Source organism: Phoca vitulina, unplaced genomic scaffold (genome assembly GCF_004348235.1).
Source record: "Phoca vitulina isolate PV1807 unplaced genomic scaffold, GSC_HSeal_1.0 scaffold68, whole genome shotgun sequence".
Taxonomy (NCBI): Eukaryota; Metazoa; Chordata; class Mammalia; order Carnivora; family Phocidae; genus Phoca; species Phoca vitulina.
The window spans coordinates 177,474-191,448 of record NW_022589771.1 but is presented as its reverse complement, the minus strand read 5'-3'; the positions used below and the strand labels follow the sequence as shown (position 1 = coordinate 191,448).

Below are 13,975 nucleotides of genomic sequence, written 5' to 3'. Positions count from 1 at the left end.
GCCTGGGAGACACTGGGATGGAGGGTCTGTTATTCTTTCCTCCTACCTTAGGTGCATTTGAATTGTTTTCAGTAGCAAAAGAATAAAAAATCAGCTATTTTTATTGGAACATGGGTTACTAACAATTTCCTTTTTTATTAAAAAAAAATCTGATTTTTCAGCTAAAACAACCAACCCACTCCCTAGCATTTCTAAGTGCTGGTTCGTCTGCTTACATTTGAAGAGTCCTCACAACCTTACAAAGTACCCTCATACCGCTGGAATCTAGCCAAACCACTGAGCGGGGCTAAGTGCCTTGACTGTCCCGATACGCAGCTGGGGTCCAGGCGGCCCCTTGCTCCCTCCCAGGCCCAGAGGCCCTGGGGACACAGAGCTCCCCCGGCCGCCCTGGGAGGTGTGCTCACCCGCTGAGTTCTCCTGCTTGAGGCAGTGAATGGAGGTCCTCTGGGTTTTGGGCTGGAGCAGGAGAAGGAGCATGGGTTCCAGGATGCGCGCCACATCACCAAGGGAGAGCGCCCGCACCAGCCAGCCCTGGGCTGCCGCGCTGATGGCGCCGTCCGTGCAGGCCAGACTGTCCAGCACGACAAACAGGGATCTGTGGGTGGGAAGGGTACCATCGAGCCAGCGTCTGGTGATCCCGTGCACCAGGATGCCCGTGGGGAGCTTCACCCATGCTGGGCTTAGGAGACCCAAGCAGACAAAGACAAGGGATTTCCACCCTAGAATCACTGGGGGAGCTTTTAAAATCCTGATGCCCAGGCTTCACCCCAAATTGATTAAATTGACTGTGGGGGTGGACCCCCAGCATCAGAATCAGCTGGCATTTCTCTAAGGCCGTGTGTCTGGCCCCAGACACATGGAAACAAGGAAGGGAATTTTTTTTTTTTAAAGTGCAACAGATTATACTGCAATAAAATTCACATTCACACGGTCGATGACACTCAAGTGTCCACACTCAGGGTAGCCACTGCCCTGATAAAGACCCAGACCACCTCCATTTCCCTACAAAGGTTCCCTCACGAGGCATGTCCTCAAAGCTGCTCAGGTGATTCTGATGTATTGGGCTTCCTCCCACCAGGACGAAAGTAAGAAAATTCCTACTACGTATTCACATGAGTCTGGCCTAAAGTCACTCAGGGGATCATGGGAATCGTTTGCTGTGCATCCAGAAAATGGGGTCATGCTATCAATTTTACACATCTCCCCTCCCGGCCCCAACACACTGCCCAGGAACCTCGGCAAAGTGTCCTAAGCATGAAGGGTCATGTACCCACAAGGACCATCTTACCTATCAAAGGAGCGGTTGTGAGATGTCACACGACTGCCCTGCGTCTCTCTGGTCAGGTGCCAGATGACGGAAAACCTGAACAGAGCTTCCAGTCTTGTCCCCTTGATGAGGAAATAAACGGGAGTGAGGCATCTACTTCCCTCACAGCACACTGTTTGCAGTCACAGCAAACCCGACTTTAGTGACAAACAAGAGCTCAGCAGAATGACAGCAATATCAGCAGCGGTGCTGGGCTCTTGGTGTGCCTGGGGTCCCACTTGGCCGGCGGGAAGGAAGACCTGCATCCTCTTTTCCTTGCTCACTTGAACACAGTAAAGCATATTTTCAAGACTCCACATTAGCCCATGTCCAGGGTCACACCTGGGCCTGTGGTCGAAGATCGCAAGATCACACACCTTGGACGTGCCAGGCCCAAGTGGCTCAGAGAGCAAGGACACAACTTGACTGCAAAGGATGGCCAGGGTGACGCATTCTCTACGACTGCCTACTTCACCAGCGGCTCTAGGATCCCTGCAAGCACTCAGTGTCCTGCAAACATCATGGGAGTTGGGGGAGATTTCCCTGGTGAGTCTTAATATGGACACAACCCATGTTTTTGGGACTCTAAAGGGGATGGCCAGTGCTTCTGAAGGCCTCCCAATCCTGAGATTCTGTGACACCTCTGCTTATTGATCAGGATGTCCCCTGAGCCCCAGAAGGGTGGAGTACATGTGAGCCTACGCCGGGCACATATAGGGATGGGGGGCCTGGCAGTTGGGATCTCTGCAGGACAGAGATGACAGGCTGCAAAGACTTACCTTGTCAGGGTCCAGGAGGGCATGGCAGATGATATCTTCACAGATGTTGGCCGTTGGGGCCAGGCAGTGCAGCCGGTAGAACAACTCTACACAGGTGATGTGATGCTCCCGGGTCTCCTTGTTCAGCTGACTCCAAAGCACACGAGCCACCCTCTGGGCAGAAGGGAGACTGTGTGAACACAGGCAGCACCCACACTTCTTCCTTGTGCCAGTCCAATCCCAGCCCCAAGGAACTGGATCCTCAATATACAAAGAAGTACCACCAACAAACAAAATGAAGCAAACCAAACCAAAACCCCACCAGGCGATGCTATAGGTTAAACTTGGAGGTGTCTCTATACCCAACGTAGGGCTCGAACTCATGATCCTGGGATCAGGAGTCACATGCTCTACTGAGTCAGCCAGGCACCCCAAGACTACTCTTTTTGTTTTTTCAGTAAGCTCTATGGCCATGTGGGGCTTGAACTCATGACCCTGGGATCAGGCATGGTGTGCTCTATCCGATGAGCCAGCCAGGTGCTCCCTGAAACTTGGAAGTCTGAACTTGCAGCTAAGCACACTGCAGCTCTTGCCCAGACATTAACATTACTGTCAGAGAGGAAATCAACTGGAAGCAAGAACCTACTGGCTGGCAAATCCTTTCGACAAGCACACTTGACCCAGCCTCACTGTGTGCTGGCACTGGGGGCTGCAGAGCTGTGGGCTTGGGAACTGTGGTGCATTTGCACTGGTCGCCAAGCTCGACGCAGACACGCTGACAGCACCTTACCACCCAGGGTTGGCAGACATCCGTCACCACGCGGTACTGACCAAGAATCGTGGCTTTCAGCTTCAATGCCACAAACCTGTCTGTTCCCATCTCTGTGCACAGTGCCACAGCAGATGCCCAGCTCACTTTCAGGACACAAATCCCATCCCAAATCAAGTCCTCCATCTCCTCAGCCCCGATCTCAGCTCTTTAAACATACGGGGCCTGGAGCTGGCTGCAGCCCCCCCCCCGAAGTCCCAGGGAGCACCAGAGGGGTGCCTGACCCAACTGGGTGAGACTCAAGGGGAAGGCTGGCCCCATTTCCGGGACGGAATTTCTGAAGGCATTCTTCCAGGTCATGGGAAAAGACCACGCCTCACAGACTGTGATATTTTTAAGTACATCTCAGGTCAAATGACTTCTTTTGGCCCATTTATTTCTATTTGACAAAACTATCTTCTCTGCTTAGATCAAATTAACCATTGACTGGCTCGAGCCTCTAACCATTATTTTCATTACTTTTTTAATCTAAGGGAATGTGATTTCCAATTATCGAATTGCAATGAAACCTCTGATACAAAACTTTTGATTAAGTAGAGTAGTCCCCTTACTTGTAGCCCCTGGGGGCAAATTTACGTGGAAGAGACTCTGGAAGTTTTAAAACAATGTTTTTTGAAGCGTTAAGGAGTTGGTGTTGGTCACAAAACACACGCCTGCTCCTTCATCTGTGTTAAGCTTCTCAGTCCCCATGTCCTAAACCCTTTCTCAGTGAACTGAATTCTGCCATTACCACCTGATTAGAAAGGTCAGGGCACTCGTGGGATAGTGGACCTTATTCTTTGCATCGTGGGCATCGCAAACACTGGCATGTGGGTTGTTCTGTGGGAATGAGAAAAGGGCTAGGAGATCTGGAACCAGCCCTACACCTGGAGTCCGAGAACTGGGGCGTGGCCTGGCTGCTGGTGCAGGTGTTTTCGCTGCCTGCCATCCAGCGTGTTGACATGGGCAGGCACCAGCCACTGCGGGCGCTCTGGACGAGGCTGGATGCTCTATAAAGTGCACTCCAGTGCCCGGCAAGTGGTAAGGACTCAGATATGCACCAAATCGGACTCAAAATAAAAATCAAGGCTTCAGAAAGAACTCAGAAAAGCCTACTTTCTAAAAACATCATTAAGGGTACATCATCAAAACAAGAGTATTTAATGCAGTCATTTTTATTCTATGGATAGCTTTCCAAAGATTCACAGACCAAATTCTTTCTTCTGTTCTAGTCCCTGCGCCTTATAACACAGTGACCCCACACTTCTCAGATATATGCAGGAGCAAGGAAGGATGTGCCCAGTCACTGCTGCTGTATTAACACTGTTCCTGGTCCTGAGATCCACACAGACTCAACTCTGGTAAGAGAGCAAGGGAGCGGGGGATGAGGGGCTCAGGCCGAACAGCAATCAAATAAGGCTCCGCCAGGACCTGGCACTGTAGATGGGGTCTGAGTACACAAGTTAGTCTGGCTGTGTGAGGAGCTCTGTAAACTCTCCCAGAAAAAAATACCATAACTCATGAAAATTATAAAAAAATAAAACAATCAAACATTTAGAGTCTCTGGAAATTATCTTAAGGGCATTCAGGCAATAAAGAAACATTTATTCAAGAAAATCTACTAAATTCCAGTAAAAGCAACAAGTCTGTGGCAGTGAACTGCGACTCTATCCACCCCGCTCAGCCCAGCTTGGTGTGACAAGGAACGTGACTATCCACTCCAGGAGGAGTCCCCTCCCCCCAGGTCCCAGTCCAAGGCTCTGCATCTCCATGAACGAGCAGACCACAGCATTTCACGCCTCATCCCCACTCCTGGGTGGAGGCTGTATCCAGACACTGCAGGCCAGGGGTGCTGGGGTTCCCACTGGGGTTCCCACTGTTCTTACCCTATGTGCTTGTGGGGTATGTTACATGCGCCGAGAAGCTCAGATGACCAGAGGCCAGGGCCCCTGAGGGCAACCCGCAGGGCTAGCCCTCCAAGAGAAACAGGTAACTGTCTCAGTCCCAGCTCTTTCTGAGCAATGGGATGCAGAGACTGCCCAGAGCGAGGGGCAGGCCATGACACAGAAGGCTCCCTCAAGGAAAGTGTGAGTAAGTTCGAGCCTAGGAGTGCTCGCAAGAACAACGGAATTCTGTAGTAAGTAAGTACCACAAGCCTGGTGGCTCCGCAACAGCAACAAGTTAAACCACAGGCCAGCTCGTTTATCAGGAACAACCAGGACAAGAGACAGCTAGGAAGAACCCTTGTACGTAAACAAAACAACCCATAGACTGGCCTCAAAAAACTACCAGACTGTGCAGTAATGTATGCCTTTGGACACTGTTGAAAACGCGAGAGTAGCGAGCCAGCCAGCAGTTCGTGGAGCCTAACGGCTGGGTGTGATACTGACAGAGACAGCTTATAGAGAGAGCAGGGAAAGAGACGGTCAGTGAGAACCCTGCTAAGATCACTGCCATTGCAGGGTGACCATACATCCCTCCAGGGAGCAGCGCCAAAGGACTCACATGGCAGGGGAGACAGACTCCACCAAAACAGTCTAGGCAAGTCACCAAACAGTGAACAACAGATGAGGACAAATCAAGATTGGTGGCGGGGAGGGGGCCAGAATACAGTAAAATTGCTACGATACACTATCTAAAATATCCAGTCTTCAATAAAAATTGTAAAATAATAAAACATGCAAAGAAACAAGAAAATATGACACTCACACAAGGGAAAAAAGTGGGCAACGAAGGTATCTGTGAGAGCAACTGGGTGTCAGATTTATTCAACAAAGACCTCAAAGTAGCCATTATAAGTCTGTTCAAATAACTAAAGGAAACCATGTTTAAATAAGTAAAGGAAGGCATGATGACAATTTCCCATCAAGCAGACGATACCAACAATGGCTCAGTCGTTAAGCGTCTGCCTTCAGCTCAGGTCATGATCTCGGGGTCCTGGGATCGAGTCCTGCATCTGGCTCCCTGCTCGGTGGGGAGCCTCCTTCTCCCTCTGCCTCTGCTGCTCCCCCTACTTGTGTTCTCTCTCGCTCGCTCTAATAAATAAATGAAATCTTAAAAAAAAAAAAAAAAAAGGTTGAGTAAAACACGAGGCACACAGGTATCACTGGAACATTCAGAAACACACTTGCATGTAGCAGCATAGAAGAGGGAGGCAGGGGAAGGCTAGGGCCCATGTACAGACTGAATCCACAGTGAAGGGCCAGGAATGGAGAAGGAAAGTGGTATAAAAAAAAGAAAAAAGAAAAAAAGAAAAAAAAGGCAAAAACAACAACAACAAAAACAAATGGAAATTCTGGAACTGAAAGTATAATAACTGAAATGAAACTTTCACCCCTCAGGGGGCTAAGTGGCTCATCTGAACGGACGGAAGGAAGACTCGGTGAAGAAAATGGATTGAGAGAAATGATGCAATCTGAAGAACAGAGAGAAAAAAGAATGATGAAAAATGCATAGGGCCTTAGAGAGATGTGGGCCACCGTCAAGGGCAGCAGCACACCCACAGAGGGAGTGCTGGGGGAGGAGAAAGAGAAAGGAGCAGGGGAAATATATGCAGAAGTAGTGGACAAAAACTTCCCCAAACTGATAAAAGAACATTAATCTATATATTCAAGAAGCTTGAAGAATTCCAAGTGGGATACACTCCACAGGATCCACACTGGACACACCACAATGAGATGTTAACAAAGACAGAGAGAAAATCTTGAAAGCAACAAGAGAAAAACCACTCCTCATTAACAAGGGAAACCCAAGAAGAAGAGCTGCCTTTTCAAAGAAATGCCAGAGGCAAGAAGACAGTGGGATCATGTCTCCAAATGGTGAATTCCAATGTGAGTTCAAACATTCACATGAGCATTTGTTACGGATTATTGAAAAAGTGCTGTTGGGGCGCCTGGGTGGCTTAGTTGGTTAAGCATCTGACTCTTGATTTTGGCTCAGGTCATGATCTCAGGGTTGTGAGATCAAGCCCTGCGATGGGCTCCATGCTGGGTGTGGAGCCTGCTTAGGATTCTCTCTCCCTCTGCTTCCCACACCCCCTCCCCCATGCACCGTGCACACGTGCTCTCTCTCTCAAAAGAGGTGCTGCTTTACTTAAATATTGCATATTCAAGGTTATTAGTGGCTGATTAAAGTATAATTTATTCTAATATTCCAAGTTTTGAAAGAAAAGAAAAAACCTAACCAAGAACATTATATCTAGTAAAACTATCTTCCATAAAAGGAGAAATAAAGACATTTCCAGATAACAAACACTGAGTGAACTTGTTGCTAGCAGACCTGTCTTATAATATGAAACACTGAAGGAAGTTCTGGTGGGGGAATGGGGTAAATGGGGGATGGGCATTAAGGAGGGCACTTCATGGAATGAGCACTGGGTATTGTATACAACTGATGAATCACTAAATTCTACCTCTGAAACTCGTAATACACTATATGTTAATTAACTGAATTTAAATTTAAAAAAATCAAAACAAAACAGAAACACTAAAGAAAGTTCTTCGAGGTGAAAACAACTGACCCCAGATAGTCAATCAAATCCATACAAAAAGCACCAGTAAAGGTAACCGGGTAGCTCTAAAAAGACAGAGTAAATGCATGTCTCCTTTCTTTCAACTGAGTTTTTTGAAAAGGTTGAGGAGGGCACCTGGGTGGCTCAGTCGGTTAAGTGTCTGCCTTCGGCTCCGGTCATGATCTTGGAGATGTGGGATTGAGCCCCGTGTCAGGCTCCCTGCTCAGTGGGAAGCCTGCTCCTCCCTCGCCCTCTGCCTGCCCCAGCTCCCCCTGCTAGTGGTCTCTCACTCGCTCTCTCTCTCAAATAAATAAATAAAATCTTAAAAAAAAAACTGAGTAAAACACCAGGCATACAGGCATCACTGTGCTATTACTGGAACATGCAGAAACACACAGCTCCAAAAACACATTGAGAAAAATCATTAAAGCGATTAAAACATTACTTGGAAAATATCCATTTGCTGAAAAAGAAAACAGTAAAGGAGGGATAACAAAAAACAGGGAAAACAGTAAGTAAAATGGCACACTTCTGTGAATACAGTAAAAACCACTGAATTGCACACTTCAAGTGGGTGATTTGTATGGTACGTGGATTATAGCTAAACATAGCTGTTATTAACAACAACAGAAAGAAACAAAGCTGAGAGGCGGCCTCAGTTACGTGACCTGCTTGAGAAGAGCTCCTCCCAAACAGGGAAAGGGCAGCCTATTTCAAAGGCTTTCAAAAGTGCACGGGCTGTTAGGACCTGAAGGGACAGTAGAGTTTCCGTATCTCATTCACCCATAAAATATACAAAATCTCTCTTTCTAAGTGTCAAAACTTTTCAGGGTGGTCTGTGGCCCCATCACCGCAGGTCCCGGGGAGTGGCCACATCCCTCTCTGCACCACAGGACCTCCTACCCGTCAATGCTGCGTGGGCCGGAGAAGCAGAAGGTGCTGACCCAAGGGTGCCTCAGCCCCGACCCATTAGTTCAGACTTGAGGGAAAGACATCCAAGCATCATTAACTATAGGAACCAAACTTGAGGGTCATGAGGCAGACTGAAGGTCAAGTGGCAACCAAGTTAGTGAGGTGATCCCTGGGCACCCCCTTGGCTGAGCGAGGTGCAGAGGGAGCAGCCTCAGGATCTAACAGCCCCCCCAGGTGACACCCCGTGAGACCCAGCTGCATTCCGCTCTTGCCCTTTGGCATCCATGGGCACTATCTCTATAATAAACTTCACTTTTTCTCATGAGCTCGCCGGAACTGCTTTTAGCTCTTTGCAATTAAATGAGCCCTATCATATGTAGCTTTAAGTGATTTTACTTTGTCTCCTCAAAGAGGGACGCAACACCTGCTCACCATCTTCAGCAATAATCTTTCCTAAGTTTGCCAAGAACTAAGTTTTCCTTGAGGTTAACTAGCTTCACAGCCTTTAACCTCATAAATTAGGGCACAGTCTCTTCTTCCGCATATTTAGATAAGTAACTTAACAATCCTTACATGTGAAGTCCGGTCAGCCTAAAACGGAGCACAAATATTTAACGAACTCTTGCTGCAGAGCCAGAAACTGTGCCACAGCCTGGGACAGGGGGTAGGCAAGGCAGGCACAGGTCTCAAATGACCCTCTGGGGCTGTCACGAGAGCCGCCATATCCCGACCACGGTGACTACCACCTCGCGGACTTTAAACAGATGGTTGGGAAGTGGGTCTCGCCCACCTCCTCCCAGTGGGAAATACCTGATAGAAGTCTGTCTTCTCCGCAATGACTTTCAATATTCCTGGACCAATGGGAGGAACTGTCACCATCTGCAGCTTGCCGAAAAATGGGTTGTGTCCAGAGCTTTTATAGCGTTTCATCTTGTCTTCGATGACAAGGGCTAGGGACTGGGAATGGTTGATCACCTCCAGCAGGGTGGAGATGGCCACGTTCTGGAGGAAGCAGTCGGTCACACAGCAGCTAACGGTCATGAGGGATTTCAGCCACAACGGGAAACTGCAATCGCCGGCTCCTGCAAGGAAGCCAGTCAGACAGACAAAACCACGTGAAGGTGGCTCGCAATGTGCAGATTCTAAGACACCCTGAGAGCCACAAGTCAGTGGCTTTTAAAAGCTGGTCAGGTTATTCGAATTCTAAAAATGTCAATCTCAGGATTTTGAGATGACTCAGTGTCCGTCTTTTATTTAAGAAAATATATTTTTAATTTTTTTTTAAGATTTTATTTATTTTTTGACAGAGAGGGACACAGCGAGAGAGGGAACACAAGCAGGGAGAATGGGAAAGGGAGAAGCAGGTTTACCGCCGAGCAGGGAGCCCGATGCAGGGCTCGATCCCAGGACCCTGGGATCATGACCTGAGCCGAAGGCAGACGCTTAACGACTAAGCCACCCAGGCGCCCCTTATTTTTAAAATTTACATATAGTAGAACTCATGTTACAAACTTCTTTTAAATTTACATATAGTAAATCCACATTTGTGGGTATAGAGTTCAAATGTTTTTCCAAGCTCTCTTGATGGTGGGACACATGGCATTAGCTTTAAAAATGGCCCAAAATAGGGGCGCCTGGGTGGCTCAGATGGTTAAGCGTCTGACTTCGGCTCAGGTCATGATCCCAGGGTCCTGGGATCCAGCCCCACATTGGACTCCCCACTCAGCAGGGAGCCTGCCTCTCCCTCTCCCTCTGCCCCTCCACCGCTCATGCTCTGTCTCTGTCTCAAATGAATAAATAAAATCTTAAAAAAAAAAAAGAGGCCCAAAATAAACTGTGGACTTGAATTCTAAGTGCTGAGCCTCCAAGTACAGTGTTATCTGCAGCTGATGAGCCAAGAGACAAACTACACAGGAAGTTTACTGTAATGACTACAAAAGGGGACAGCTTGGTCCTGTGTTCCCACCAACTTAATCACTTCTTTCTTGTTTTCCACCTTCCTCTCTTTTTTCTTTAAAGTGTTCACTGCCTGCTAAGGACTGAACTGTGTCTGCTCCAAATCCATATGCTGAAGCCCCAATGCCTAATGTGATGGTATTCAGAGGTGGGGCCCTCATGATGGGATTAGTGCCCCTATAAGAACAGACACCAGCGAGACCCCCCCATACCCCCAGGATGTGAGCACCCTGTGAGAAGGTGGCCATCTATAACCAAGGGGAGAGCTCTCATCAGAAACTGATGATGCTGGCACTCTGATCTCAAACTTCCAGGCTTCAGAACTCTGAGAAAGAAATTTCTGTTGCTTAAGCCACTCAATCTATGGTATTCTGTTATGGCAGCCTGAGCTCCAAAGACACTGCCTGTTATGGGTTGAACTGTGTCCCCCCCCAACTCCCCAAAATTCTTATGTTGCAGTCATAAGTCCCTTTAGGACCTGAGAATGTGACCTTATTTGGAAATAGGGTTGATGCCGATGTAATGAGTTCAGACAAGGTCATATTAGAGTGGGCCCCTAATCCAATATAACTGGTGCCCTTATAAAAAGGAAACTGAGCACAGGATGTATACACATACACAGGGGGAATCCACGCAAAGACTGGAGTTATGATGCCATGAGCCAAGGAACTACCAGAAGCTAGGGGCGAGGCTAGAGCACATCCTTCTGAACCTTCAAAGGGAGAACAGCCCTGCCAATATGCTGATCTCAGACTTCTGCCTCCAGGACTGTGAGGCAGTACATTTTTGTTAAGTCACTTAGTTTGTGGTACTTCGTTATGGCAATCTTAGCAAACGAACACAAATCCTTAACAACCGGTCTGATGACCTCGTCTATTTCCTGATTATCACGAAGCACCTTTTATGTTCCAGACCTCTTAACGGGCTGTGCGGGACACCTCAAGTTTAAAAATGCGGTCCCAGCCTCACCAATCTGCCATCTTCAAGAAGCAAGTCAAAAGCACACAGCACGAACGACAAAAGCGCACATGGCAGAGGGGGTTTTGGCTCGTCCGTCAACACCAGCTACATGACAGGACGCCTCAGGGCGGACCCCGGGGGGGTGGGGGGCGCAGCCCTCTCACCGGGAAGCTGGAAGAGCGTTTCGCAGAGCCGCTCCGTCTCCTGCTCGGACAGGTAGACGGGGAAGGTGGCGCAGTCCAGCAGCAGGCGGCAGGCGGCAGCGAAGGCCTCCCGGCAGCCCTCTCGCGAGCTGCCCAGCTCCGTGACCACCTGCTCCACAGCCCAGTCCCCCTCCGTTTTTCGGCCAGGGCTCCTGGGCAGAGGCGATGGCAACTCTGCACTTTTTGTCTTAAATGGAGACCCTCGAGCTGTGAACAAGTCTGAGAGCATCTGCTTAAACTGGGGCACGCTGATGGGCTTTGCGTCCCACGGGCTCTTCCTGTCGGAGTCGCTGCCCGCCGAGCTCGGCGGCCCGCCCTCGTCCCTCCGGCCCGCGGGCTCTTCACACTTGCTCTCTTCTCCGGACCCCGTCAGCTGCACTCCAAAAATGTTCTTGTGGGCAAAGTTGGCAATCAGCTCCTGGATGCAAAGAAACGTCCTCTGCATACTCCCACCCTTCTTCCAAACATCATCTTTTTCGGGAGAAACCCTGGGGACCCTCCAGCGCTCCGAGAGCTCTGGCGACGAGGCGCTGAGCCCGATCCCGCTGTCTTCAGATTTAAGGGGAGGAAACGAAGCATCTTCATCAGCCGGAATCACTGCCTTTGTGTCTATAATCATTTCACTGTTTTCACCTTTTACTGGACTCTGCAAAAAAAAAAAAAAAAAAAAAAAAAAAGGAAATTTGTGTTGTACCCATCTCGTGAAGCCAAGGGATTCAAGTATCAGCTGAATCGGGCAAACCATGAATAGGTACTTCCTGTCTTTCGAAATCCTTATTCTCTGCACCAAGAGAACCCCTGTGTAAAAGTGTATAATAAAATGAAGAAGGCATAGCACGGGGAAGGACGGGGAGCAAGTCCAAAGAGGAGGCTGCTGGGACCCCACGCTCTCTGGGAAGGCGGGTTTTGAGCCCACTTTGTATTATTTATTTAGGTTCAAGGTTCAAAAACGTTATTTAAAAACAGTGTCTGACATATTTAAATTAAAAAACTGAACGAGGACATTGGGCTGAGGATAAAATAAAGGCATGAAGAGATAAAATGAGAGCAGAAAGCCAGAATAAAGTGTTTACCCGTGTATATATAGTACCCATCCGCCCATCTGCGCACACTCCATGGCTTTTTCAAAGGGATGACACTGCAACCTTTAATCAGCCAACCTCTCCTCTTACACTGCTAACGTGAAGAATATTCCATTAAATTTAAAACATTGCAGCATTTAAACCACTATGCTCTATAGGAAACAATGAAATAGTACACACTTTGTGAAACATTAATAATTATGTTTGAAGACACATGCTTGTTAAACTTTGTATCTTCAATCATTTAAGGGATTTTTAAAAATTAGCTATGATAGCTAGAAAAAAAATAAAAGGACTAACTTTGGAAGGGAAATTAACAGTCTGTGAGTGAGTCTGCACCCTGAGCTGGGAGCAGCTCCCTTTGTGGAGTGCCCGCTGTCCAGTCGGCTTGCGCTCCCGCCCACAGCTGCACTGAATGGGTGTCAAGGGCAGAGTTTTCAAAGCTTTAAGCGAAGTAAAAAATAAAAATAATCCAATGACTGCAGGCCTCAAACTGCTTGGGGGACTCTGTTACCATCTTCTGGGAGGACCATTTGGCAACATCCTTGCCAATTTAGAAGGAGCATGCATCTCTCCCAGTTTAAAAAGAAATGGGTTTGACTGCAACGCATGGAGAGGGATTGATCCTTCAGAGAAACCTGCAACCACAAAACCAGCTGTGCAAGGATGCTTAGTGCAGCGCTGTTGGTAATAGTGAAAAACCAGAAATCACCTAAATGCCCTTGATGGGGAAGAGCGGAAGACAGAGTAAAGCCGCACCTAGACTATCCCATAGAAACCACACGAGAGGAAGATATCTCTACATAAACCAGTATGGAACGAGGTCCCCAGAACACTGAGAACCAAAGCAAGTCAGAGAACAGTGTATGTTATGGGTTGAACTCTGTCTCCCTCAAAAGATGAAGTAGTCCTGCCCCCGATACTTGTAAATGTGACCTTATTTGGAAATAGGCTCTTTGCAGATGGTCAGGTTAAAATGAGCTCATTAGGGTGGGCCCCAATCCAACATGACTGATGTCCTTACAAAAAGGAAATCTGGACACAGACAGGGCGGGGATGAAGACAGAGCAGGGTGACGAGTCTACAGCAGAGGGACACCAGAGACTGCCAGCGCCACCAGAGCTGGGACAGAGGACGGAGCAGACTCGCCCTCCCCCCCGACTCAGAGAAAACCAACCCTGCCCACACCGGGACCTCGGGTTTCTGACCTCCAGAACCGTGGGACAATAACGTCCTCTTATTTAAGTCAGTCAGTGGTACTTCGTTACTGCAGCCCAAGTGAATGAATATCTCACTTCTGTGTTTATTTTTATTTTTCAAATTTTATTTATTTATTTGAGAGAGAGAGGGTGAGAGAGAGAGAGTGCGTGAGCGAGCACGAGCAGGGTGAGGGGCAGAGGGAGAAGCAGGCTCCCCGTGGAGCAGGGAGCCCGATGCGGGACTCAATCCCAGGACTCTGGGATCATGTACTGAGCCGAAG

General features: G+C 48.3%; 1 protein-coding gene across 5 annotated transcripts in view; it reads right to left on the bottom strand.

The window, feature by feature from the left end:
• DOP1B (DOP1 leucine zipper like protein B) overlaps nucleotides 1-13,975 on the bottom strand; it is a 106,754-nt gene that overhangs the window by 36,119 nt on the left and 56,660 nt on the right. For all 5 annotated transcript variants that reach the window (XR_004297911.1, XM_032392503.1, XM_032392506.1 and 2 more), the window contains exons 14-18: nucleotides 11,375-12,059; nucleotides 9,105-9,376; nucleotides 2,086-2,238; nucleotides 1,289-1,389; nucleotides 405-595 (exon numbers count right to left, since the gene is read on the bottom strand). Coding sequence is in view for 4 of the 5 variants with exons in the window: in XM_032392503.1 (XP_032248394.1) it covers nucleotides 405-595; nucleotides 1,289-1,389; nucleotides 2,086-2,238; nucleotides 9,105-9,376; nucleotides 11,375-12,059 (1,402 nt within the window). In the remaining variant the exon portion in view is untranslated. The remainder of the gene's footprint in view (nucleotides 1-404; nucleotides 596-1,288; nucleotides 1,390-2,085; nucleotides 2,239-9,104; nucleotides 9,377-11,374; nucleotides 12,060-13,975) is intronic.